Raw genomic sequence first — 27,145 nt, forward strand, 5'->3', positions numbered from 1 at the left:
CCTCGGAGGAAGTAGTGTTTGAACTGCTCCATGAAGGAAGAACAGTAAACCAATGAGCATTGATTAAATATCTACTGTGTGTCAAGTGTTCGGCTCTGAAGATACAGAGGAAGTCCCTGCCTTCAAAGAGTTTACATTCCATCAGGGGAGACAACAGATACAAGCTTATAAAATATAAATATACACACACAGTAGGTGCATTTTAGAGGGGTAGGTCTTACGAGGTATATGTATGTGTGTGTCTGCATGTTCATGTTCATGTGTGTATGTGTGTCTGCATGTTCATGTGCGTGCGTACGTGCATGTGCGTGTGTGCGTGTCTATGTCTATGTTTGGAGGGGGGAGTGGTGGTCCAGGAATAACTTTATGCAGAAGATGGTGCTTGAGCTGAAGAGACCGAGTGAGGGGCGAGGGCATGCTGGGAATGGAGTCCAGCCAGTGCAAAAATAAGGTGATAGGAGATGGAGCATCATGTATGAGTTATAGTAAGATCAGCACAAGGATTTGGAGTGTCTTAGAAGAAAACTGAGCACATTCCTGTCATTGAGACCTACTAGGATGAATGCTCCAAGGCAAGAGAGATAGGACGCTGAGCTTGGTGAACAGATTAGTAAGTGTGGAATGTGTGAAACAAGGCGGAAAATTCTATAGGAGGCCTCAAACCCCAGCTGCCTACCTCGCCACCATCCTGGCTGTATCTCGTACTTTGGTTGCCTCCCTGGTGTTTTACATGTAGCAACCATTCAATCAATTACTTTTGTTGCTTCACTCACAGAACTGGTTGGGTCCCTGGAAGGCTGTTGTGTGATTCTTGGGTATAGCTCCTGGGGTCCCGCCCATATGCTTCTCCTCAATCAGCCATTAGACCAAATTACTTCTTAACAAAGACATTTGCTCAGACAGCATACCAAGAGTAACTATACTGCGCTTCCCCAAACATGAGCAGTACAGTGTCCCCCAACCTTGGCTAGGCTCCAGTGGAGGAGAAGAGTGAATATGAACCTCGAGCATAGTAGTGAGAGAGCCCATGGAGGGAGCACATGTGACCAAGGCATCCCCAAAATCTAGAACTGCAGGTCCTACCAGATGTGCTCCCTCCCTCCAGAGGACTCTCATGATCAGACCCACAGGTTTTCAATGGGGCTTTTGTAGACTTTTTTCCACCTTGGCCTGGACTGGGTGAGGCCTAGCTATATTCATCTAAAGGTAGTAAGTCAGTCAATTAGCACTTCTTGTTCATTTTATTACATAGTGTTCCTGAGCTCTTTCAGCTATGACGATAATGCTTGGCTTTAGGAAGAGGCCTCTCTTTCTCAGTTTTGAGGTAGCTTCTCACTTTCGGCAGGAGTTAAGAAGATGTTGTCATAGGGTGCTTAGCTTCAGTTGTTATTTCACCAATTCTCCCCCTTTGGAAATCTGAAATAGATGAGGAGCTCAGGGACAAAGTCTGGTGTTAATTTATGCCTGGAGTCACATCCACACTCTTCTTCACCAGATTATTCAGGTCTCCCATCCTTTCTAGGCTGGGCGATGTTGATTTTCCACAGGAGACCTTTTGCTTTTACCTTTCGATCTGTCTTTTCACAGCTGCAGGCATTCAGCTTTTACGGTTTCACTCCTCCCCTTCCCTCTTTACATTTCCATCCATGAACTGGCATACTTTGCTTTACATTAAACTTTTGCTTTAAATATTAGAAAAAAATGCTTTGTTCAGAACTATGCAAGAGCCTGTGCAAAGTCAAAACCTGCTCAGTCTCTAACTGTTCATTTTCTCTTTTAACCAGATTAGCCCAGCTATAACGAATTATGTAACTGATAAACTGGGAAAGAAGTTTGTTGAGCCTCCGCCTTTTGATCTGGCAAAAAGTTACTTAGACTCCAACTGCACCATCCCCCTCATCTTTGTGCTGTCTCCAGGGGCAGATCCCATGGCCAGTAAGTGCATGGAAGGTGGGGACTCTTAAGAACCTTAGAAGTGGAACCCTGGTCAGCTGCCCCTTTGGTAAATGTGAATTGGCATGGGACTTGATAGAATGAATGAATAGGAAAATGCATGGAAAAGGATTAATTGCCCACTTACTGACCAGGCACTATACAGATACAAGCAAGCAAGACTATCCCTGCCTGCAAGGAGTTTATATTTTAACATGATCTTACCTTCCAACGTGAGAAATGTAGAAAGAGTTCTGGATGAGACGTCAGGAAAAACCTGGTGTCTAGATTCCTCCTCTGACACTCATTTGTTATGTAATTTTCAGCAGGTCACTTTATTCTGAGCCTCAGTTTCCCCATATGCAAAACAGGGATAATTACATCTCTGGTATGGAACTCACAAGGTTGTTATGAAGACCAAATGGAGTCATGTAAAGTGAACCTTCCATTCACCCTGTGGTCTGGTCAACCAGACCTAATGGCTGTTTTGCACATAAAGCAATCCCTCCCCAAACTACTTTATGTTCATCACACACACAAATGTATATGTGTCTATCTATCTATCTGTCTATCTATATACACATATGTGTACATATACATATATATTCTGAATGTTCTTACAGCTATATGTATATGTTATCTGCCCCATCAGAATGTAAGCTCCTTGAGGACAGGGACTGTAACTCTTTGTATCACTAGCACTTAGCACAATGTCTAGCCCACATATAATAATAAATGCTTGTTGATTGACTGAGTGATTGATTAAAATTCTGTAATAAGAGACAGCATGGCCTGGTGGATAGAACACTGACCTTAGAGGACAGTAGATCTGGGTTAAAGTCCTGCCTTTGCTACAAGAAAAGAGTACTATAAAAAGCCTAGTGATTCTTAGGGGGCTTTATTCAGTCATTTGGATATTTATAGAAAATGGTGAGTATGGTTTTGAATGTTCAGGCATCCAGACCCCAAGGGAATTTTGAATTTGGTGGGGTTTTTTTAAAGTAATTTTATAAGCTTTAGAATATGCCAGTACACCAAGGACCTGTGATTTTGACTATGCGGGACTTCTTTCCCCTGGTAGATAACAGCTGTTTAAAACTTAGAGGTAAGAAGAGGTACAGGTGGGCTTCGATACAGGTATGTCTACTTCTTTTTAAAAAAGTATTTTATAATTAACTAGGAAATTTTCCCTGTGCTCCTCCTAGGCCTCCTGAAATTTGCAAATGATAAAAATATGTCTGCAAATAAGTTTCAAGCCATCTCCCTAGGACAGGGACAAGGGCCAATTGCAGCAAAGATGATCCGAGAAAGCATGGAAGAAGGAACGTGGGTTTGCTTACAGAACTGCCATCTTGCTGTATCGTGGATGCCAATGCTTGAAAAAATATGTGAAGAATTCAGCATCGAGACCTGCCAGCCAGCCTTCCGGCTTTGGCTTACAAGCTATCCATCTGAAAAGGTACACCGATGGTAGACAGACATTGGCTCATTGGTGTGAGGACTTTTTCCAGTGGCCTTGCAGGGATTCATCTTCTCTTTTCCTCTTTCTCTTTCATTCCTTATGGTCTGTAGTCATGATATGTTTTCTGTTTTCTAGCAATTGCTGTACCTGTTTACGGGACTTCGAAACTGGTGGTTTTCTATCATTCTTCATCTTTTTTTTTCTTTAGTTTCCGGTAACAATTCTACAGAATGGAGTTAAAATGACAAATGAGCCCCCCACAGGTCTCCGGCTGAACCTCCTTCAGTCGTACCTCACAGACCCTATTTCTGACCCTCAGTTTTTCAAAGGATGTCCTGGGAAGGAAAACGTGAGTACTTGTTCCTTGGGGGAAGTGTTCACAGCTTTGCTTTCTCAGTTTGTTCATTCTTTGCTATGACCTTTAAAAGTCTGGATAATGGAAGTATAATTCTCCCCTCCCCCATCTGCTGGATTGGACCAAGACCTGCAGGGGCCATCCTGGGCAGGGGCTACATTTTACCGAGTCAAGCTTTTTATTTTTGCCAAATACATATTGTAAGTTCTAAGCACTTTCTCCCTTGAAAGCACAAAATTTGCTAAGGCACTGTCAAGTCTGAAGTGGACAGAATGGCAAATTGTGTGACTTTGAAGACATTTTTTACTGAAGGTGCTATTTTAAAATGCGATGTGTTTGTGTGTGTGTGTGTGTGTGTGTGTGTGTATTTGAGCACTCACTAAGATGCCACAATCGTCCTCCTTTTCCTCTTCTGACTTTTCTGTTTCCATTTATGTTTTTCTTCCTCCTTGACCATCTTAACTCAAGGTAGTCTCCAAGACGCCAGTATTAACTCTTCTGTCCTTTTTCTTCATTCTCTCTTTGAAAAGCTCACTCTTCTTCTGGCTTCAGCTCTCAGGTCTTTGATGATGACCACCCAAATCTCTAATCTCGCCTCCCCCTTCCCTCCAACTTGCAGCTGAAATCCATACATGGTGTCTTCCTCATTCCTCCAAATCTGTTCAGCCTCATGACTCTCCCCTTAGTCAGTGGTATCCGTGTTCTCTTCTATTCTGCCTGAATTCTAGCTAATTTGAGCCATATTTTACAGAATCACAGAAGCTGAGCATTGGGAATGGACTTTGGGGTCCATCCCATTCATCCCCATTACAACACAGCCCCTCAGTGACCATCCATCTGCCTCCTGAAGACTTCTAATAAGGGGGAACCTGGAGTGTGTTGGGCAAACTCATCTTCATAAAATTCTAGTTTATTCATGTCACTTCCATCCTATAGAACATATAAGGACTCCCTCTTTTCTAGCGCATCAAAGCTAATCAAACCAATCTTCATACTCTGACTCCTACCCATCCAGTCAGGTTCTCCACTAATTCTCAAACTTCAAATAGTGGTTTTTGAGTATGTACTCCAGAGCAGAGGGGTTAAACATGCGTCCCACAAAACTCCCAAGGCTCTGACCAGATTAAAATGTAATTGTAAGATATTGAACAAAGTAAAAAAATACAATAGAACATAGATAAGATTAACGTGGTTTTCTAATACATGACCATAGGGATCCCCATGTAGCCCTCATTTCTCTTGAGTTTGACATCACTGCTCCAGAACACATACTATATAGCCCTCATCTCTGAGTTTGATATCACTGCTCTAGAACATATATTACATAGCCCCCATCTCTATCAAAGTTTGACATCACTTCTCTAGAACACATATCACATAGCCCCCATCCCTATCTGAGTTTAACATCACTTCTCTAGAACACATAGTAGGCAGGGAGGAGGGAGACAATTTCCTTTGTTTTCTTGTGTGGCCCAATGGTCTCATTGTTGGAGACATTCCCTCCATTGGTGCATATCGCCACTATTCACTCTGTGCAATTCTAGTTCATGTTTCATCATAAAGTCTCCATTTTGGAGCTCCCTAACATGTTGAAGTCTGTTCTTTGGGTCGTTTAATACTGTGTGGACATCTGCCCGGGATGTAGACATTCTTCATTTTTGCTGTACGACCAGCCCCCTCCTTTTCTGGATACACATGTGCTTGGTGAGGTCCTTCTACCCCTTTATAGACTCCCAGAACTTTAGAGTTGGTAGAAGCTTTGGCAACCACCTCGTACAACCCATCCCTGAAAAGAATCCCCATGACAGCCTACCCAGTGGGTGGAGTGATCATCTAGACTCTGCCCAAAGACCTTTGGTGAATGGAAGCACAATACCTCCTGACTTTGCAGTATTCCTCAAACAATGTGGTGGCTGCGATGGCCACAGCATCCCAGATGTGTTCTGACCAGGCAGGACTGCTGCCATATTTGGATGAGATCATAGACTTAGAGCTGGAAGGCACATTGGAAGTCATTGCTTCCACGCTTTCTTTTTATAGATGAGAAAAACCAGGCCAAGAGAGATGATGAAGATACTCGTCCAGGGTCACACAGGTCATGGGGCCAGGAACTGGACCCCGATTTGGACCCAAATCTTGCTCTTTTTCCTGTCCCATGCTGCCTCCCACATGAACTTTGTTGTCTAGCACATCACACTCCTGACTCGTGTGGAGAATACAGCCCACTAAGCCAGATAAGGTTTTTTACCTTTGCATGATCTGATTTTGTGCCACCACCTATAATTATAAAGTTGACTTTTTGACTCAAATACAGGAATTTTTAATTGTCACTGTGGCGTTTTGTCTAACTGGCACCAGATCTCTGTCCCAGCTCATCGAGATGATCTTTTGGATCCCAATTCTGTGCCCCAGCAAAGGAAAGATTGTCCCCAGTCTCGTGTCATCCATGAATGTGGATGGGAAGCATCTCATCCACCCCACCTCTGACATTTACTACTTCTGTGACTATGTGGGCAAGTCAGATAACCTCTCAGAGACTCAGTTTCCTTCTTTGTAAAACAGATATACTAACAGCTACCCCCATTGCAAAGGCTGCTTATAAAGAGCAAGTGAGCTACGGCATACAAAGCACTTTTAAACTTAAATGGCCGTAAGTGTTATTTGTTATTACCTTGTCATTATTACCAGTAATGTAATCTTATTGTTGACATGATAATGCCAGTTATTGTTATTTTTGGTGGGGGTTATTGTGACCTCATGTTCCTCTGTTTTCAGTGGAGCTCAGATGGGAATGGTCCCAAGACACATCAAGATAATATTGCTATTATCCTTTTATGGTTAAGCCTCTGGGAACTATTGTGCAGATATTATGGCTGCTATTAATCAATATTTATTAAGCACCTTTTGTATGCCAGGCACTTGATCACTGGAGATACAAAAAGAGGCAAAAGAGTCCCTGACCCTTAAGGACTTCACACCCTAACAGGAGAGACAACGTGCAAACACATGTAAACAAGGCAAACCATACGCAGGACAACTAGGAAATCTTTACGAGAGGCTGGAGAAGGCTTCTTGGAGGAGATGCAATTTTAGTTAGCACTTAGAGGAAGCCAGAGAAGCCAGGAGGCAGAGATGAGGAGGGAGAACCTTCCAGGCATGGGGCACAGCCAGAGGAAATGCCTGAAGTCGAGAGATCGAGGATCTCCAAAGCCAGGAAGCCGGTGTCACTGGGCTGAAGACCACATGGTGGGGAGTAAGGAGAGTGGAGATGTATGAGGGACTGTGAATTCCAAACAAAGTACTTTGTATTAGATACTGCAGGCAATAAGGAGCCACTGGAGTTCATTGAGCAGGGGAGTGATGTGGTTGGACCTGCGTTTTAGGAAGATTGCTTTAGTGACTCAGTGGAGGATGGACTGGAGTGGGGAGAGTGTCAGAGGAGAGAAGGGAGATCCTATAAAGGGAGAATCTACAGGCCTTGCCACAGCTCAGATGTGGCAGGGGGAGAGACAGCGAGGAAGTCAGGATGACTTTTAGGGTGTAAGCCTGGGGGATGAGGAGGGTAATGTTGACTGCTACAGTGAGAGGCAATGTAGGACAGGGAAAAGATAATGAACTCCATCTTTGGACATGCTGCATTTAAGATGTCTACTGAACATCCAGTTTGATATGTCTGAAAGGCAGTTACGATTATTCCAGTCGTGGACAAAGTATAGAAGTGACTTGTCCAAGATCACATAGCAGAGAGGATTTGAACCCAAGCCTATTACCAAAGTTGCCTGTTCTTTTTCTTTTTCCCTTTTAGTAAAGAAGTTCTTAAGAAAAAAATCCCACCCGTCTGTCTGTCTGTCTATCATCTCTCTATCATCCCAAACACTTTTTGAAAATTCTTTTGAAAGAAGACATCAGTGGTGAAGGGGACAGAGTGAATAGCTTGAATATATGGTTTTTGAAAGAACTAGCATGTTTTCTGCCTTAAGAAAATCTACGACAGCTGATTACTGATGTTTACGTAGCACTTTATAAACATTATCTTGTTTTATACTAACAACAAGCCTGGGAGGAAGGTGCTGTTATTATTCCCATTTTACAAATGAAGAGACTGAGGCAAAGAGAGGTTGTGACTTGCCCAAGGTAAGGGTCAGATTTCAACTCAAGTCTTCCTGACTCTGTTGACCACCCTAGCTAATTGGAATTCTAGGAAAAACCAGACTTAGAGACAGCTTGTGTGCTTATGTAGGTGTTTGTGTGTGTAGACATCTTTGTTACATATAGACATATACGTAATGCGCTGACAGAAGAAACACAAAATAAATTCCAGGTAAGGGAGTGGTTTGGCAGTAGGGGGAGGATCAGAAAAGCCTTTGGAAAGAGTCTGATGCTTGAGCTGAGTCTGGAAGTCTCTGGACACTTCTGTGGAGGGTTACTGTTTGCCTTACCCAGTGACTCCTTACTTTGTACATGGGAACCCACTATTGCGTCTGCTCTGCTTTGCCTCTGCAGGTGTGGGAGAAGTTGCTTTTTGGAGTTTGCTTTTTTCACGCCCTTGTACAGGAGAGGAAGAAGTTTGGTCCTCTCGGGTGGAACATCCCGTACGGGTTTAACGAGTCTGATCTGCGCATCAGTATCCGACAGCTGCAGGTGAGGTGGTTTCTGTTGTTTCTGGCATATTTTGGTAGCTGTATTCTGGCCAAAATATGGTCCTCAAGAAATGGATTGAGCTGGAGCTGAGACTTACTCATTCTTCCAGTAGGGAGCTGGGCCATGGGATCACTTGTGGAGAAGGGCGGAGAGGCCCCTGATAATGGCATTCATGTCCTTCTTCCTGAGGAATCTTTTTTGTGAGATTGTTGAGTCACAGACTTAGGGCTGAAAAGGACCTCAGAGGTTACTGAGTCTAACCCCACCCCCTCATTTTAGAGGTCATTAGCAAGGTCAAGAGAAGGAAATCATAGTTGGCAAGTATCTGGGGCAGGATTTGAACTCAGGACCTCAGATTCCACATTCTTGAATGGCAATATGCATGTAGTTTGCTCATATTCACCTTATGCTTCTCTACCGACCTTGGAGTGACTCTTGGCTTCTTCCAGGGGTGCGAACTCTACAGTATCAGCAGAAGAATCTTGGGGTTGAAAAGATGGTCCTTTGCTTCAGGGAGAAGCTTCGGGCCATTAAAAGCACCTCAGCATCTCCCAAGTCCTAAACCAAGTTTTCAATGGCCTCATGGGACAGAGTAGATGCTTATAGTAAACACTGGGGGACAGTGGCATTGATCTTTTATGAAATAGGGAGAAACTGTCCATTGAATGCCTGTCAGAAATCCCTCTACCATGTGAGAAATAGAGCGCCTGAAAATGGGGTGGAGTTGGCATAAAGTGATGCCCTGTGATCGCTCCTGGCTATGCTTGTGGTGGGACCAAGGTCTGTCACTTCATCTCTCTGTTGAACACTGCAGTTCATCATTTGTCAATCAGCCAATTTGAAAGCCTCTTTCTGAGACTAAATCTGGCCTCCAATACTTACTAGCTATGTGACCCTGGGCAAATCACTTAAGTCTGTTTGCCTCAGTTTCCTCATCTGTAAAATGAGGTGTAGAAAGAAATGGCAAACCGCTCTAGTATCTTTGCCAAGAAGACCCTAGATGCAGTCGTGAAGAGTTGGACACGTCTGAAAACGATGAAACAAAATTCTAAATGTCATGCAGTAGTAACAAGACTCTTTGACTTATCCATGTTTCCTTTTGAATTTCTTTGGTCTATGTATTTCTAAAAGTTTTATAACGCGCTCTTCTTCCAGCTCTTTCACTATTCATGAATTCTCCCTTTCTTTCAAAATAGAAACCCTCCCTTGGGGCAAACAAGTACAGGGAAGCGCGATGTTTTAAACATTCCCTTCTTTTCTTGATTTCAGTTATTTGTAAACGAGTATGAGCAAGTTCCCTTTGATGCCATTTCCTACCTCACTGGCGAGTGTAACTATGGAGGACGAGTGACCGACGACTGGGACCGGCGCCTCTTGCTCACCATGTTGGCTGATTTTTACAACCCAGAAATCATTGAGAATCCACATTATATATTTTCTCCCAGTGGAAACTACTACGCCCCTCCTCGGGGTAGCTATGAGGATTACATTGAATTTATTAAGGTAATTCTTCAGGCCAATTAAGGGGTTTGGATGCTTGGTGTAAACTTGTGTGTCCCAAACACTTCACACCGTTGCTGGCCCATGAAATAGAGGATTGTATTTTGATATAGGAAGTCTTGAGTTCAAATCCAGTCTCAGGTAGTTACTAGCTGTGTGACTCTGGCCAAGTCACTTCACCTCTGCTTGCCTCACTTTCCTCACCTGTAAAATGGGGGTAACAATAGCTACCACCTGCTCTGGGTGAATGCTGTAGTAGTATTCCTACAGGGATACTCAGGAAAACTTTCTTCAGGGGATGTTTGAGCCCTTTGTGGGTGTATCCCTGTATTATGTGAATGATCTTGTGTTTTGCTGCAGAAACTTCCATTCACTCAACACCCTGAGATATTTGGGCTGCATGAAAATGTCGACATCTCCAAAGATCTCCACCAAACCAAAACCCTTTTTGAGTCTTTGCTCTTAACCCAAGGGGGTACCACGCAGTCTGGGTCATCAGCAAGTGCTGACGCTACTCTGCTTGAAATGGCCCGTGATATTCTTGGAAAGGTATGTAAGAGAGAAGCCCAGCGCTTTCTTTGGGGCATGTGATCTTGTCCTTCCAGGGCGGATTGTGTTGTGCCCATCTGTGGAGCAGGGCGGACCTGGATTCCTGCCCCTGGACCTGAGGGGTTGCAAAGCTATTGGAGGCAGAGTGGGACAGGGCTGGTAGGCCAGGAGGTCTACCCCGTCGCTAATGCTGACCAGCCGCGTGATGGTGGGCAAGAAATCAGATCCCCGATTGAGAGCTGGATGGGCTCTTGGAAGGCACCCAGTCCAGCCACCTCATTTTGCAGACTGAGGCCCAGAGAGGGGAAATAGATTATATAGGTGGAGATGATGGAGGTTGGATTGGAATCCAGATCCTCTGTCTTGGCAGCGTTCCACTGCTTTTCTGACCCTCAGCTTCCTAATCTATGAAATGGGGAAATAATATTGACGTCTCCACCTAATAGGATTGATCAGGGACCCCAATGAGATGCTCTTTGTAGCTGCCAGATGTTATTATTGTCAGCAGCAGTAGTCCCATTATTATGATTTTCATTATTATGGTTAAATTAATTACAGATGACCCAATGAAGATAAGTGATTGCTTCGGTTTGTTTTCCAGTTTACAAAGATCCCTCCAAGGAAGTATCTCACTAGTACATGTTAAAGCTTACAAAGCTTCACCTTCCTAACAGCCCTGTGGGCTCTGTTGTACAAGTATTATTAGCTGTATTTTTTTTTCTTCAAGTGAAGAAACTGAATCAGAGATTCAGTAATTTGCTGCCGGTAACCCAGCTAGACAAGGAATTAACTTTGCTATGCCTAGGAAAGATGTTAACTTGAAATCCTTATAATTTTGTGTGTTTCAAAAATTGAAGAAAGCCCTTAACCAAGAAATCCATGTTCGTTTAGGTCTAGATTCTGGAAGGAGACATGATGACATGTTAGTGTAAACCTGGTGAAGAAAATGGTTTTTATCATTATGAAAGCAGCTTGAAGTTACTTTATCATAAGGGCCTGAAGAATCTTTGCTGAATGGTATTTTGACTGGCTCCTCTGGTCTGTCCATCATTCAGTAAAAAGACTGTACTCTCTTTAGTATATCTCTCAAGGAAATAGGTTTGCATAGGTTGCTTTGTCTGTTAGAATGGTGAAGTTCCCTCCTGCCCCCTGAGCATGGCTGGTCTCATTCTCTTAAGTTAAATCCAGGTTGCAAGGATGGGTAACTTCTCAGCCCTCCTTCATTTTTTCACTTATTTACAAAAAGTGCAGGCAGTGGTTCTTTTTCTAGTGATTTTAAAGATCATTTCCCAAATTGCTCTGTTTTGTTTTATTTTTTTGCTTCTGAGCGATCAATGAAAGGTCTTTCTAGACTTCCCAGCCATTAAACTTGTATTATTTTCTATGTGTGCATTATATTTCTTTATCTTTGTTCAGGTCACATAGTAGCACCTAAGTGTCTTGACGAATTCTAGAACCCAGGATCTTTCTGTCATACCCCACCACCTTCAAGTGGTAGATAAACATATAGATACTGGTGTCTTTTTTTCCCTTTTTGTCTTTGCAGCCCCAGGGCCTTGCACGTAGTGGGTATCTAAGAAGGACTCATCCAGTTGAATTTTTAATGCCAAATAGCTTATAAAAAGATCTGTGTGGCCCTGAGTAACCTCTGCGTGCCTTAGTTTCCTCATCTATAAAATGAGGATAATAGCAGTACCTACTCCTAAGGTTGTGGTGAAGATAAAAATGAGATGCTTGTGAAACACTCTGCAAGTGCTAGCTGGTGCTATTATTATTATAAAAATTGATATTCACAAAACAGGAAAATGATGCACTTGACAGGATGATTCTTTCCTTTACTGTGGATTCCTTTAAATTTGGAGCTTTCCTGATGCTTTGAAGTGTGTGGTGCTTTTAGGAGTCAGAGGCTCTAGGTTCCAATCCTGCAGCCACCTTTGACCTGTCCAAAACAAGCATCCTCCCTGTACCTTACTTTCTTCCTCTATCAAAGGAGGGGGTTGGGCTGGGTGACCTCTGAGGTAGATTCCTTCTTGCTCTGGGCAGGTGAATCTAATAACAACACCAATCCTAACCCTTAGTGCATACTTTAAGGTAAAAATGCAAAGAACTTTACAAATAGTGTCTCATTGGTTTCTTACAACAGCCCTGAGAGGTTGGTGCTATTATTGTCACTTCCATTTTACAGATGAGGAAACAGAGGCAGACAGAAGTTAAATGACTTGCCCAGGGTCAAACAGTAGGTTTCTGGGGCTGGATTTGAACTCAGGTTTTCCTGACTCCAAATTCAACATTGAATTCACTTAGCTACCTAATTGCCCATTTGTGATCGAAAAACTTTTAATTTGCTGAGGGATAAGCATCTGTTTATAAAAGACATATTTATCTACCACTTGAAGGTGGTGGGGTAGTGTGGAAAGATCTTGGTTCTAGACTCCTCTAGAAGCCTGCCTCTGACCTTTGTTTCCAGTGTGATCTTGGGTCAGGCCCTTAAATTTCATGGGACTCATTTTCTTCCTCTCTAAAATGAGGAGGTTGAATAAGATGACCTTCCAGAGGCCACCTTGTAGTAAATGGGAACAAGATCCACCCAGTAACATCCCCATTCAGTTTGAGGACTGTGATTAGTCACATAGGAAGCACCTTGGTTTGGCTCAGAGAGTAACTTACCATTTAAAAATTCATCATCCTAGCTCCCCCTAGACTTTGACATTGAATCAGCTTTATGGAAGTATCCTGTAAGATATGAAGAAAGCATGAATACAGTCTTGGTGCAGGAAATGGAGAGATTTAACAAGTAAGCAATGGTTATTTTCTTATTGATTCCAGCTTTTAAAATACTTGCCTTAAAAAACAAGCACCGTTGAGTTGTCATTTCACTGGGCTGGACTCTTCCCCCTGCAAAGACTCCCTCTACCAATGCAGAGAAACAGTTGTTTTGCAATTTGTTCATTATTGGTTATGTAATGAATGCATCCATCAAACAATGACACCTCATCACAAAAACTGAGATCATCTTCTTTTATCAACTGTAATGATAAATGCCTGCATTCTCCGCCCCCCCCCCCCAAATTTCCCAGGCTCCACTCCAACCCCTTTGAGAATTCAGCCAATATTCTGTATTGGACTTGGAGCATCATGACCACAGAACTGTTGCCCTCACCTTCCTGGCCATGATACTGATTCACAAGAAGTCAAGAAGGACAGTTTCGATCAATGTTCTCATTTTCACACTCCATGAAACAAAGGCTTTCAAAAATAACGGAAGAAAACCAAGATGTGGCCAGAGGATGAGGTGTACATTACCCCTGTTACTTTTTGTGCTATTGAAATTGTACCAAGGGCTCTTTAGTGAGTCTATAGAATGTGAGCTTATGTCCCAATACTCCTGTTCCATGATAAAAAAGAAGTAGGTACGTTGTCCATGTGTGGAGTGGGACCCACATTAACCATAAAAGATTATTGGCAATTGAGCGACTTGTCCTCAAAGCATTTCTATCAGAACCCAGAGGAAAAGACGAGAGAGAGGGAATGTTAGTGATGCTAACGTTAATGCTAGTCACATAATGCTTCAAAGTTTGCCCAGTGCTTTCTGTACATCATCTAATTGAAGTTCTTCTGGTTGGTGATTGCTGGGTGGGTGGGTGATTGCTAGGTTTGAGGAGCTGGACCTGGGACATGCTGGGTCTAATGTGGGGGACTTGAGAGCAGCTGTGTGATGGACATTGGATTTGCATTCCTGCTTTAATGATCACTATCTATATGACCTTGGGAGTGTAACCTCTTGGGGGCCTCAGTTTCCTCATTTGGAAAGAAAGAGGGAGTTTATTTATTTGAGAGGCAAATGGGGTTAAGTGACTTGCCCAGGATCACACAGCTAGTACTAGTGTCTGAAGCAAGATTTGAACTCAGGTCCTCCTGACTCCAGAGCCCATTCTCTATCCATTATGCCACCTAGCTGTCCCTGAAATATTCCTTATTTAGAGAGTATTGTCAAGTGGCCCTTTATGTAACTGAGAGACAGCCATGAGTGGTGGCTGGAGACGAAAGGCAGTGCACTCATGACAAAGATGCATCTTCTGGCATTCACTAGGGAGCTGTGTTCTTATCATCATCTCATAGGCATGTATCAATAACTGAGCTTTTCAACTTTCAGCCTGAGCAGAACAATCCGCCGCACTTTGCGCAACCTCGAGAAAGCTATCAAGGGACTGGTGGTTATGGATTCCGAGCTTGAGGCTTTGTCCAGCAGCCTGATGGTGGGGAAGGTGCCAGAAACATGGGCCAAGCGCTCCTATCCAAGCCTCAAACCCCTGGGAAGCTACATCGCGGACTTTCTCTGCAGGCTGACCTGTTTACAGGTAAAGAAAAAACAAAACCCGATTCCTAGTCTGTTCTTCTGGGTGAGTGAAATGAGAAACCAACTCACACCCTAAAAATCTGCCATTCAGAGTCTGCAGGAAGGTACTGAATATCTTCAAGGTGGTGAGATCTAAATCCTTGTGCACTGAAAAGTCATAAGCATGCCCAGGCCCACAGCTGATCTGCATTGCCTGGGGCGCACAGTCTTGTGACTTTTAGAATTTATGCAATGTTTAAATGTGTGATGTAGACTTAAGAAAGATCAGGAGTGTGGCAGCAGCATCCCCTCGGCAGTCACATGTAGTTGCCCACCAGGAAGGACCAGAGTTCAAATCCTTTGTAACTGTAGAACAGCAGGGTGAATATTAGACTTCCCTTTATTCTGGTTGTCTCAATCAAGTCTTCCCACGGCACATTCAGAGAGTCAATTTTTCTGTGTTTCCTCATCTTTACATCCCTTGTGGGTAAATGCTGTGTCTCTTGCCCCAGAACTTTAACAAAGACTTGATCCTGTAGTAAGATGTTCCATGCGATGTCTCTGTTTGTCCCACATGCTTCCTTTTGTTTACTTCAAGACCTTGAGGACGTCACCATCTTTAAGACTGTGAATTTCCATGTTACAAATAGACTCGCTTAGAAACTCCTTTGGATCCACGTTGTCCTGCTGGGGTATTCTCTCTGCATCTTCTCGTCCCATGCAGCTTCTTGTCCGTGCCTTTCTATGACTCCTCCATGGCAGACCCAACCCACTGGACTCCTTCCTTTGCTTTGATTCTTTTGCCTTGCGGGGATAAGGACGAGGCAGCCCTTGTGTCATCACCCCTACCTCCTGCCTCACCCGCCTCCTTTTCTCTCTCCTCGATTATGGGCTTTTCTTATTATTGACTTGTTCAATTTTCTCTTCACTTCAGTCAGTGATATAAGCTTCGCTTGGAGATAACCTTGTCTCTTTCATTTCCTTGTTTTTTGGCGGGTAGCTTATAAACTGTCTGTAGTTTATGATCGAGTTGGAAAGAAGAGACATAGCAAGCATCCAGCAATTATATATAATCAATAGTAATTAATTATGTGCAAATATTTTATTAATTATATATAATCATATAGTGTATATAACTATTATGGTAATTATATATAATTATATATCCCATATAACTATAAATATGTAATACCTGTGTATCAATATATAATATAATTATGTCTTATATAATATTGTATAATTATAATATGTAACATAATTATGTCTTATATTTAATGTATAATGATAATAATATCAGATATAAATATAATCTATGATTACGTGTCATCAATGCTTCCATAAACCATTGTAAAGCCAAGGGTATCTTTGTGGGGAGAGGGGAGTCAGAGCTTGGCTCTTGAGGACGGGTAGGGGGAGCTTTAAACACACTTCACCACAGTCAGCTCTCACTTGTCCCCACCACTGAAGGAGATTGTGGTACAGATAGAACAAAACTTATTAATGCTTATCTTTAGAATGCGTTATACTTTCTTCCAGCTAATCGGTTTTCTTAATTAAGTCTTTTCTGATGTCCATCAGTCAGTCACAAAGTATTCGTTAAGGTCTTTGGTCTAAGAGAGATGGCTAAATGACCACCCTTTTGTTAATAACATTCTGACCTTATTAATAAAATGATTAAAATTACCCAGAAAAAAAGGATTCATTAAGCCAGTGCTAAGTGCTGGATCCATCCCTTCTTCTACGGATGAAGATTACAGCCCACCCACATCTTCCCATCCAGTGGGACAAGTCCTTTTCCTCCTATAAATCCACTATGGCAGTGTGGGGCAGTGTTGATCAGTATTTGGGGGAGCTTACTTTACCTCCTAACGTTGTACATAGTCTGTCCATTAGTGACCTCTGTACCCAAGCTGCCACTATTATTTAAATGACAAATGTTTATTTCCCTGTCCCTCCACTCCCATCCCCCAAGCACAGTCCTCCCCAGCACACTGCTGGATTGCCTACTTCTTCAGAACTCCTTTCAGCCAACATGAGCAGGATTGAGAGGTACATGTTAACACTACCCTGAGTCAGAGGGACAGCCCTGAGCTGGCCTCCAAGTGCACATATCTTGGGAAGCCACCCCACGTGAATTGTGCCACCCAAAGATGTCATTAGAGAAATGCCTAACAAGACACATGGGTAGATGGGGCGAGTAGCAAGGTCTTGGTAGAGAGCTGGTCATGGGGTCAGGCAGACCTGGGGTGGAGCTGGGCCTGTGTGTGACCAGACTCAAGCTAGTCACTTCTCGCTCAGGGCTCCAGACAGCTCAGTAAGACTATTAAGTTGCAGGAGAGGTATAGATCTACATTGAGAGAGGGGCTTTTCTCACTGAGACTTTCCAATATCAATGAAATCACAAGTCTGGTAAAAAAAGAATCCACATGTAAGTAATGAAGATGGTATCAGATGCTGCTCATCTAAGCTGTAAAAAGGAAGTAACTGTTGTTTTTTCCTTCATAGATCTGGTTTGAACAAGGAAAGCCCAATGTGTTTTGGCTCTCGGGTTTCTTTTTCACCCAGGCCTTTTTAACTGGAGCCATGCAGAATTTTGCTCGAAAATATACGATCCCAATTGACTTGCTGGGTTATGAATTTCAGGTATAGTCACTCTTCAATCTCATTGGTATATTACATTCATGGGTGTAGGATCTAATCTTGGGAGGCCTTCAGAACCTGTCTTTGACTTCTGGCTTATTCCTTGTGCTCCCTAAAACTTAAAGAAAATACATGTTCTATGTGACTCATCCTTGTGACATCAATATTACTGGATCTGATAATTTTCTATGAAAGGCTATTATGAGGATTCAGCGTGGGGTTTTTATGTGCTATGAGTGGCAGGTCATAACACCAGTACGGGCCCTGGCCTTGGTTTTCCATGTTTTTGTAGGTCGTCACTAGAAATGTAAGTGATAGATACAATTTGACTCAACATTACCAGGGGACAGAGAGTTAGAGAAGGGGAGTCGGGGAGATCCAAATTCAAATCCTGCCTCCAACAGTATCACCTATAATAGCTAATAAGAATAATTGACTTTTCTATAATACCTCCTATGTATCATGCACTGTGCTAAATGCTTTACAAATATAGAATTTGATTTGACAAGTCACAACCCCTCCATGCCTCAGTTTCTTTATCTGTAAAATGAGGGGGTTGGACTCTAAAGTTCCTTTCATCTCTGAATCTATGATATTATGAAGCTCAAGAAACCCCTTTATGATGGTGGTTTCCAACATTTATTTGGTATGTGTGCCAAGTGATTCTTATAAGGTGGTTTATTTTATAAGGCATCTTTCTGACTTCTGGAAACTGGAATAGAATTAAGGTGGCTAGTACCTCCCCTCTGATTATCTGGTATATATGTTCTATATATTTTATAGTACATATCTTTATTCTGTACATTTATATGCAGTATATATAGTGTTGTATATGTTTATGTTGTCTGAGGGCAGAGCTGTAACAACATGGGGATGCCTTACCTGACCTGGAAGTCCTCAACAATATGATGAGACTTCTGCGTGGTTGCCCTCCCCAAGGTCCTCTGGTTGTAGTGTCCTCCACCGAGGCCCACCTTCCCTCCAAGCCTGGCAGGGCTTGGGGCCAGGCCTTTCTAGGATCAGGCTACATACAGTAGGGCTGTTCTCTGTATTTACTCTTTTCCTTAGGGCAGAATTTACTTCCAGCAGAGACTCAGCTAGTTACTGCTCTGCCTGGAAAAATCTAAGGGAGTTGGAATATGTGAGCTTTTACAAGAAAACAAGGAAATCTACACAATTCTAATTGTTGGAGGTCCCACACATGGATAACACTTGTGTTTTATTTTGTAAGTGCTTTGCTCTTGTTTTGATGCCCATGTGAAGAAGAGTAAGTCCTGGACTTTCTTATAAAATTCTGACTACAGATATTTTTCATGTGTGAAGCTAAGCCCTGATCATTCCAGTTTTTGTAATATTGCAAAATTGAAAATAAGCAAATTAATTTGTATATTTAAATAAAATCACATCTTTGTCACTGGATTATCTCTTGTGCAAAATTGAGTCTGTTGAGTCTATTTCAGTGTTTCTTTGAGGCTAGAATTCATTCATTCATTCATTCATCCACGTATTCATTTACTCATTCATCAGGTGCCAACTTTAAGTCAGAATACCATTAAAATTCCCATATAGGAGAAATCTTAGAAAGACTGAAGTCCAGGAAAGGTGATCAGAGCATGGGGGCCTAGTGCAGGAAAACCACATGCTGCATCTTTTCAGAAACTTTTAAAACCTGGAATACTTAAGTCTTTAGATATACCTCTTCCCAGGTGTCCTGTAATGTGTGTATTTAACTGCCCTTGCCCTTTCAGGTGATTCCTGTAAACTCAGTGAGTGAACCACCTATAGATGGTGTTTACATCCACGGCTTGTACCTTGACGGAGCCCGTTGGCACAGAAGGAGGTTAGTTTCAACTCTAAATATATTAGTTCAGAGTGACATCATTCCAACCACTCCTTTATTATCTAGCATTGAACTCAGCATGGGAAAATGTAAAGAAGTGGTCTCTGCCCTTGAGGTATGCTGAGGGAAAGAGTGAGGTTCTGTCTCACCACGGAATTCATGTTGAGTCTGGATGGCTGCTTGTTGGCCACGTGTTTGTAGAGATTTCTTTCTGGTATGGGTTGGACCAAGTCAACAAGCATTTTTTAAGTGCCATCTGTGTTCCAGCCACTGTGCTGAGCACCCAAGATACAAAGTAAGGCAAAAGACAGGGTCCTGTGCTCCTGGTGCTCCCATTCTGATAGGGGAGACAGAGTGTGGACAATGAGGTGTATACAAGAGCTACATGGGGAGAATAGATGGACATTGATCTGAAGGGGGAGGCATTGACCATTGAGGACACTGGGAACCTGGAATAGAATTAGGACTGCTAGTACCTCCCCTCTGATTATCTGGTATTTATCTGTATATATTTTATAGTACATATCTTTATTCTATACATTTCTATACAATATATATAGGATTGCATATACTTATGTCATATGCACATAATTAAATATGTACAAATTGTCTTCCCTGCTAGAACAGAGCGCAGGGATTCTTTCTCACTCTCCTCTTTTTATCCCTTCTCTTTCTTTCTTTTCCTCTCTTTCTTTTTATCCCTTCCTTCCTTCTTCTCTTTCTCTCCCTTTCCTGCACCTAGTGGTACCATGCCTGACAACATAGCTATAGTTAATAAGTCCTTGCTGTTGGGAGGATTTCCCTCATCCCTTTCTCCCTTTAAAAAAAAAACAAAACCCCACAACAAAACCCAATATACTTCTTAGTTATCTGTTTTTCCTTATAAAAATCCAGTAAAATACCCAAAGCTTTGTTAAATTTTTTAAAATGTCTTTTCTCCATTTGTTTCTCATAGCTTTTCTCTTTATTTCTCTCTACAGGGGACTGCTCACTGAACAGCATCCTAAAATTCTCTTTGATTTGATGCCTATCATTTGGATAAAACCAAGTAAGTATGTCTAATCAGAAAGTTTCTAAAAGTATCCAGGAGGATAAATGGGGCTGTTCTCCCAAACAGCAACAACAACAAATCCCCAGAATTTCTTACTGACATTTTTAGTGACAAAGAGTAACTTTGCCCCTCAGTTTCTCTTTACGTTAGAATTTTGTTGATGGCTATAGGGATGTATTTGTTTGCTTGGCTTTTTTTCTTTTTTGAGAAGAATTGGTTTCAGGAGGGAAACAAGGTTTGGAGGGTCTTCAGCACAAATGTTTGCTGTGGAGGACAGTTGTTTGAGGTTATTCTGCTCTGCTTCTTTCTTCTCTGCATCCTAGAGAATGTGTTCAAAGTGTGTGTGTGGGGTGTCTCTTTTCTCCTTTCCCAATGGATTTATGTCTGTTGAAAATCATAGAGGTTTTACTGCTTGCCTACCTCTAGGATCCAGATCTGACAGTTGCCTGTGGGCATCTCAGCTATCAGGAAAAGTCTATTGGTGCCCACCCAGAAGAATGGCCAAGGCTCTGGACTGCACCCTTTGTGGGATAAGGGAAGGGCTAGTGAGAGCTAGAACCCCTGCCCCTATTCCCTGCAATATTCATATTCTCCTTCCTAGTGATCTTTTCCCACAATTGCTTTTCCACAGACTTCCCTTCTGAACCCTGGATCACAATAAAACCATGTTTTCTCATAAATTTAAAGAGAGAATCAGTTTGGGAAGAATTTACCCCATGTCTAGATATGCCTTTTTTCTGTTCCTTTACTCAGTGACAGGCTTGTGACAGTGAGATTACCACTTGCAGGAAAGTGCCATGTAACCATCATCAGTGCATATACTCCCACCCTGACAAACTCGAACTCTGATGAGGTCAAAGAAAAATTTTATGAAGATATGGCGACCCTCATCATCAATGTGCTAAAAGAGGACAAGCTTATAATTCTGGGTGACTTTAATGCCAGAGTAGGCGCAGACTATCAGACACTGCACGGAGTCCTTGAGAGAAATGGAGTCAGAAACAGAAACAACAGTGGTCACTTATGACTGAAGACTAGTGCATCTCATGACCTCATCACCAACATCATCTTCCATTTCCCTAAAAGAAATGAAACTTTGTGGATGCCCCCTCACAGGAAACATTGGCATTTAATAGACTATGTTATTGTAAGGAGAGACAGACAGGATGTGAGGGTGAGAAAGGCAGTGTGTGGTGCATTGTGCTGGACTGATCATAGACTTATCCTCTCCAAGCTAAACATTTGCTTTCAAGAAAAGCAATGCCCCAAGGCAAGGTTGACTACCAGAGTGCTTCTCCATGTGTGAAGAGTTCGGTGCTGACACACAGTTGGCAACAGTGGAGCAGAAAAGGAGTGGGCAGCTTTCAGAGATCTGGTGTACAGCACTGTGTTTACTCATCTGGCCCAGACCACTTGCAGACTTTAAGGGTGTTTTGATGAAAATGATGGGGAAATTAAAATGAGACCTCCCTACGTTTACCAGCAGGATAGTATGTCCATCTCCAAGAAGGCAGCATTCATCTCCATCAAAAGTAAAGTGCAAGCAAGAGACCCAGGGTTCTTGATTCAGAAGGCAGATGAAATTCAGTTTTACACTGATAGTAACAATCCAAACTGCTTTTATGATACCCTGAGGGCTATTTTGGACCAAAGATCTATGAATTATCTCAAACTGCTCAGTGCAGATGGAGCCACATTGATTAGTGATCCTAAAGAGATGAGCTGAACACTTTCATAGTATTCTCAACAGACCATCATCAACTAGTGCTTAAGCCATTGACTGTACACCTTAGGTTGAAGTTAATCCCTCTCTAGCCAAACTCTCAGCTGAAGAAGAGGTTTTGAATACCATCAGGCTCCTCTTGTGTGGCAAAGCACCTGGTGCTGATTCTATTCCAGCTGAGATTTAGAAGGCAAGGGTTCACAGCTCACACAAAAGCTGATTGAAATCTTCTGGGCTATATGGCAAGAGGAGATTATCCCCCAGGAGTTCTAGGATGCCTTCATTGTCCATCTCTGTAAAGGAAAAGGAAATAGTGGTCCTGTGATAATCACAGGGAGGAAGATATCTCTCTTTGTCATTGTTGACAAGATTCTTGCCAGAATCCTCCTTAATATGCTTATCCTTCACCTAGAAGATGGCATCTACCCAAGAGCCAGTGTGGCTTCAGAAAGGGCTGGGGAGTGGTTGATATGGTGTTTACTGCCTAAAAATTCCAGAAGAAATGCCAGGAGCAGAACAGAAGTCTGTACACAATGCTTGCCAATCTGCCCAAGGCCTTTGATACTGTCAATCACGAGGGCTTGTGGAAAATCATGGCAAAATTTGCTTATCTGGAGAAGTTCAATATTGTATGCCAGTTTCATGGTGGCATGTTTGCATTGGTGCAATGAAGGATGCTTTCATGCTTTCCCAGTCAATGGAGGGAAGCTGGACTGAGTGCTTTTGCTCCCATGCTTTTTAGCATAATATTTTCAGTGATTATGTCAGATGCCTTCAATGAGGACAAAAATAGCATCGAGGTCAGCAACTGCAGTGATGGTAAGACTACAAACCAAGACTAAAGTTGAGTGTTGGTGCACGACTTTTTGTTCATAGATGATTGTGTACTCAATGCAACCTCTGAGGCTGAGATGCAGCGAGTATGGTTGAATTCTCTGCTGCTTGTGTTAATTTTGGCCTGACAGTTAACACTGAGAAAACAGAAGTTCTCCCCAGCCAGCACCACACCATCCACACATGGAAGGATCAGCTCCAGCAAATGCAGAAATATTGAATGCTGTGGACAAGTTTACTTATTTTGGCAGTATACTTTCCAGGGACATCCACATAGATGAGGTTGATGCACACATGGCCAGAGCTAGCTCGCTGTCTGGGAGGCTCGGAAGGAAAGTGTAGGGAAGAAGATGTATTTAGATTGCCTGCCAAATTGATGGGCTGACCTCATTGTTTATGCCTGTGAAATGATGATGCTAGGAAATGGAATCACTTCCATTTGAATTGTCTTAGGAAGGTTCTGAAGATCACCTGGTAGGGTAAGTCTGAGAAAGGACTGAGTCCTTTCTCAAACTAAACTGCCAAGAATCCAAACTCTGCTGCAGAGAGCACAACTCCAATGGGCTGGCCATATTGTTCAAATGCCAAACATATGTTTGCTTAAAAGACTCTTTTGCAGAGAACTCTCCCAAGGCCAGTGTGCCCATGGAAGTCAGAAGAAGTAATACAAAGACACTCTCAAGGTCTCTCTGAAGAACACTGATACTGATTGTGAGACATGGGAGACACTGGCACAAGAGTGCCCAACATGGCATGCTTGCATCAAAGAAGGAGGTGTGCTCTGTGAGCAAAGCAGAATTGCAGTGGCTCAGAAGAGATGGAAGATGTGCAGATTTAGACATCTACCTTCCAAATGTTCATATAGACTATTTGTGCCTGACCTGTGCTAGAGTGTTCTGAGTTTATAGTCATCTGATCAGCCACAGTTGGACACACTTGACCCTGACATAGTGATGTCATTTTGCTCTTCTTAGAGCATGAATGTCTGCAACCAACCAACCAACCAATGTTCACAGTTGGTCTCATTGGTCATTACTTCTCTCTCCTGCTTTCTGCAATCCAGCCAAATTAACCTCACACACGGCACGCCATCTCCCATCTGCATATCTCTGTACCGTCCATCCTTCAATGCTGGAATGTACTTGGAGATGTCCTCATCTCTCCCTCACTAAGTCCCTTTTTTTCCTTCAAGACTCAGCTTAAGCTCCATCTTCTCTGGGAAACCTTTTCCTGACATCTCCCGATGCTTGCTTTCTGCTTCTCAGACTTCCTTGTATTTAATTACTTGATATTTACATTTATTCTCTCTCTCTCTCTCTCTCTCTCTCTCTCTCTCTCTCTCTCTCTCTCTCTCTCTCTATATATATATATATATATATATATATATATATATATATATATATATGCATACACATACATACAATACACACACATACATACATACATGTGTCTCCTTTGGTAGAGTGTAGATCCTTGAGGGTAGGGATCTTTCATCCTTTGTACTTGTACCCCTTATGCTTTGTACTTCACAGGAATTTAATAAATGATTGTTGATTGATTGATTCTGACATATGGGCATATGCCTGACACCAGTGAACTGGGTGACCCTGGGTAAACTATTTAACCTGCAGTTGTACCATTCTCAAAGTTTCCAAATTGTAGAACTGTGGCAATATCTGCTTTTGTGGAACAAAGAAGGAGGAGTCCTATCTTCCCTCCCTCTCCCCTTCCTCTCTTCCTTCCATGTAGAATAATGAAGTCCCAGGTGCCAATCAGATATTTAGAGAGGCAAATGAGTAGAGTGGAGGTCAGTGATCATTACCCAGCAGTTGGAGCTGAGGCAGATCCACTTTTTAGAAGAACAACTACTCTAATTATCCCGGAATAGCTGGTCTATTGTTTTCTGTTGAATACTTACTCACCTCTTTTATTTTTCTAGCTGAGAAGTCCCAAATCAAAAGAACCAGTGCCTATGTGTGTCCCCTCTACAAGACAAGTGAGCGGAAAGGGACCCTGTCCACAACTGGCCACTCTACCAACTTCGTCATCGCCATGATGTTAGAAACGGATGTCCCTGTCCAGCACTGGATCAAGCGAGGGGTAGCTTTGCTCTGTCAGCTGGATGACTAGGTCAGGCAAACCTAGAGAACATCAGAGGGACACCTGAGGTGTTGTCAGAGTCACTGAAGAATCTCAATCAACGTCCAAGAACCAGTGTCTCAGTGCCCTTCTTGGGCACATTTAAAAAAATGAGACTGTTGTTTATAGGAACCTTTGCCCTAGAAACCGCTGTGCTTAATCGGGACCGTCACATGATTAGCAAGATAAACTTGCTGACTCATCATACTTTTGTGATTGTGAAAAGAAATTTTATTGTTATTTTTTAAAGTGTTACTTTCCTCCTCTTGCGTAACTGATTTTTTTTGTTTATGGTGCGTGAATATACACAAGAGAGAACCTGGGGGTCTGATGAAAGAGAATGAACTGCACGAAGGATTATTCTCCCCTCACCATTGTTCTAGACTTGGCGATGCCATCTCATGATTCAATCCCGTAGTGGATCCTGGATCTCACTTATGGGGTCTTCCCTGCAATGGTACGGATTGCCACCCGTCCGTGGGTGTCCCTCCTGTGCAACCCTTATTCCGGTTCATTACAAAGTCCCTTCCACATGCAGAAGATGCTCTCACTTTCCCTTCATATCAAGTAGATGCCAATGGAGAATATGGGCTATCCTCTGTCCCTCTCTCTCTCCCCACAAGTCTAACCCATCTTTTTCCCATTTTCCATTTCCTTGATAACATTCTTTCCTCCTGATTTCTTCATAATGACTCCTTTGTAATATCAAGTCCACAGGCATTAAGTGCTCGGTGCCAGACTTCATGCTAAGAGCTGGGGAGATAGAGAGAAAACGAAAAAGAAAGCTAGTTTTTGCCCTCAAGGAGCTTCCATTCCAATGGAAGAAGATAGCACATTCTTAAAAGCTGAAAAGCAGGATGGGAGGGAGCTGAAAAGGTCCTCATGGGGTGAGGAGGGGATAATGGAGAAGTCAGGAGAGTCAGGAATGGAGAGAGAGAAAGGAGCGAACATGGCTGAACTGGAGGGTCTGGGAGGAACTGACCAATCAGAGCAACAGGCTCTTCATTATCTCCCCTACCACTTTCCTCAGGTAGGAAACAAAGCATTAATAGCCTCTATTTGAGGAGAGACAGTGTGGTGTAGTGGGAAGAGATCTGCTGTGAAAGGGATATGAGATACACGCTCCCATAGGAGCGTGCACAAGTCAGTGTCCTGGGTAATTCTTAGACTAGAAGGTGCTGACCCAGGAAAGGGAGTTTCTTCACCAAGGAGTTACCTCCTTTCTACCCCTACTTTTCCCAGCTAAAAGAAAAGTGAGGCAATGACAGCCCACATTTTCCTGAAGCTTTTGAAGCAAGCATTCACAGCACCTGAAAGCCTAATTATCCCCTTACAAAGTACTTTGTTGTAAATGGAATTACAGGATCAAGGATTTGGAACTGGACGGGGCACAAGAGACCCTCTGTTCTAACATACTGATTTCACAGATGAGGAAACTGAGGCCAAGGGATATTGAAGCACTTGCCCAAGGTCACACGGGGTGAGGATCAGCAGGGGCATTTGAATATTCAAGGGTCTTCCAACATCCAGAGTTCTGTTACCTTCATTCACTTCAGATGACTGTAGGTTAGGGAGGGAACCTCAAATTTGGTAGGGAGTGGGGTGGGCTTCGGGGGGAGCTTTCATTTCAGATGTTATCTAGTGGGTACAAGGTCTTGCTTACCTTGGAGAACTTTGAAGAGGAACACCTTGTCACCCATAAAGACTGATAAGTCAAAAAACATGCTTAGAAGGGATGGGGAAGACTAATGAAGTCTCTCTCCATAATATTAAGCGGAAATACTCCCACCAACCCTTCCAGTGGGAGACGAAAGAAAATGGAGATTTCTTTTTTGCCCTTGCAGTTGTGATCAAGTTGGAGATTGCCAAGATACAAAAAGAAAGGAAATCTTTTTCTTGGTTTGTATAAATGTATGGCATTATAAACTAGAGACTAAATTTATAACTGAAATGTGCTATCTTTACTGTAAATTTCCAAAAGGAAGTTGAAAGATTTTTGTAACTGCTAAAAAATCTTAGTGGATTTTTTGGAGGTTTGCCTATACCATTAAGATTACAGGTAAACGGCACATGCCTCTATTACTGTCTCCCCTTCCTGGAGGATATTTCTCTCTCTCTCTCTCTCTCTCTCTCTCTCTCTCTC

General features: G+C 42.6%; 1 protein-coding gene across 3 annotated transcripts in view; it reads left to right on the forward strand.

Moving 5' to 3' along the window:
- Positions 1-25,265, forward strand: part of DNAH12 (dynein axonemal heavy chain 12) — a 151,987-nt gene extending 126,722 nt beyond the window's left edge. For 2 of the 3 annotated variants that reach the window (XM_072598847.1, XM_072598848.1), the window contains 12 exons: positions 1,785-1,935; positions 3,138-3,391; positions 3,603-3,743; positions 8,253-8,390; positions 9,660-9,893; positions 10,251-10,439; positions 13,130-13,233; positions 14,593-14,797; positions 17,281-17,418; positions 19,164-19,255; positions 20,236-20,303; positions 24,803-25,265. In XM_072598847.1, the coding sequence (XP_072454948.1) occupies positions 1,785-1,935; positions 3,138-3,391; positions 3,603-3,743; positions 8,253-8,390; positions 9,660-9,893; positions 10,251-10,439; positions 13,130-13,233; positions 14,593-14,797; positions 17,281-17,418; positions 19,164-19,255; positions 20,236-20,303; positions 24,803-24,993 (1,905 nt within the window). In that variant the 3' untranslated portion in view covers positions 24,994-25,265. Of the gene's footprint in view, positions 1-1,784; positions 1,936-3,137; positions 3,392-3,602; positions 3,744-8,252; positions 8,391-9,659; positions 9,894-10,250; positions 10,440-13,129; positions 13,234-14,592; positions 14,798-17,280; positions 17,419-19,163; positions 19,256-20,235; positions 20,304-24,802 lie in introns of those variants that run through there. The other variant, XM_072598849.1, reaches the window with a different exon arrangement.
- The last annotated feature ends 1,880 nt before the right edge of the window (positions 25,266-27,145 follow it).

This window comes from Notamacropus eugenii, chromosome 3, assembly GCF_028372415.1.
Source record: "Notamacropus eugenii isolate mMacEug1 chromosome 3, mMacEug1.pri_v2, whole genome shotgun sequence".
Classification (NCBI taxonomy): domain Eukaryota; kingdom Metazoa; phylum Chordata; class Mammalia; order Diprotodontia; family Macropodidae; genus Notamacropus; species Notamacropus eugenii.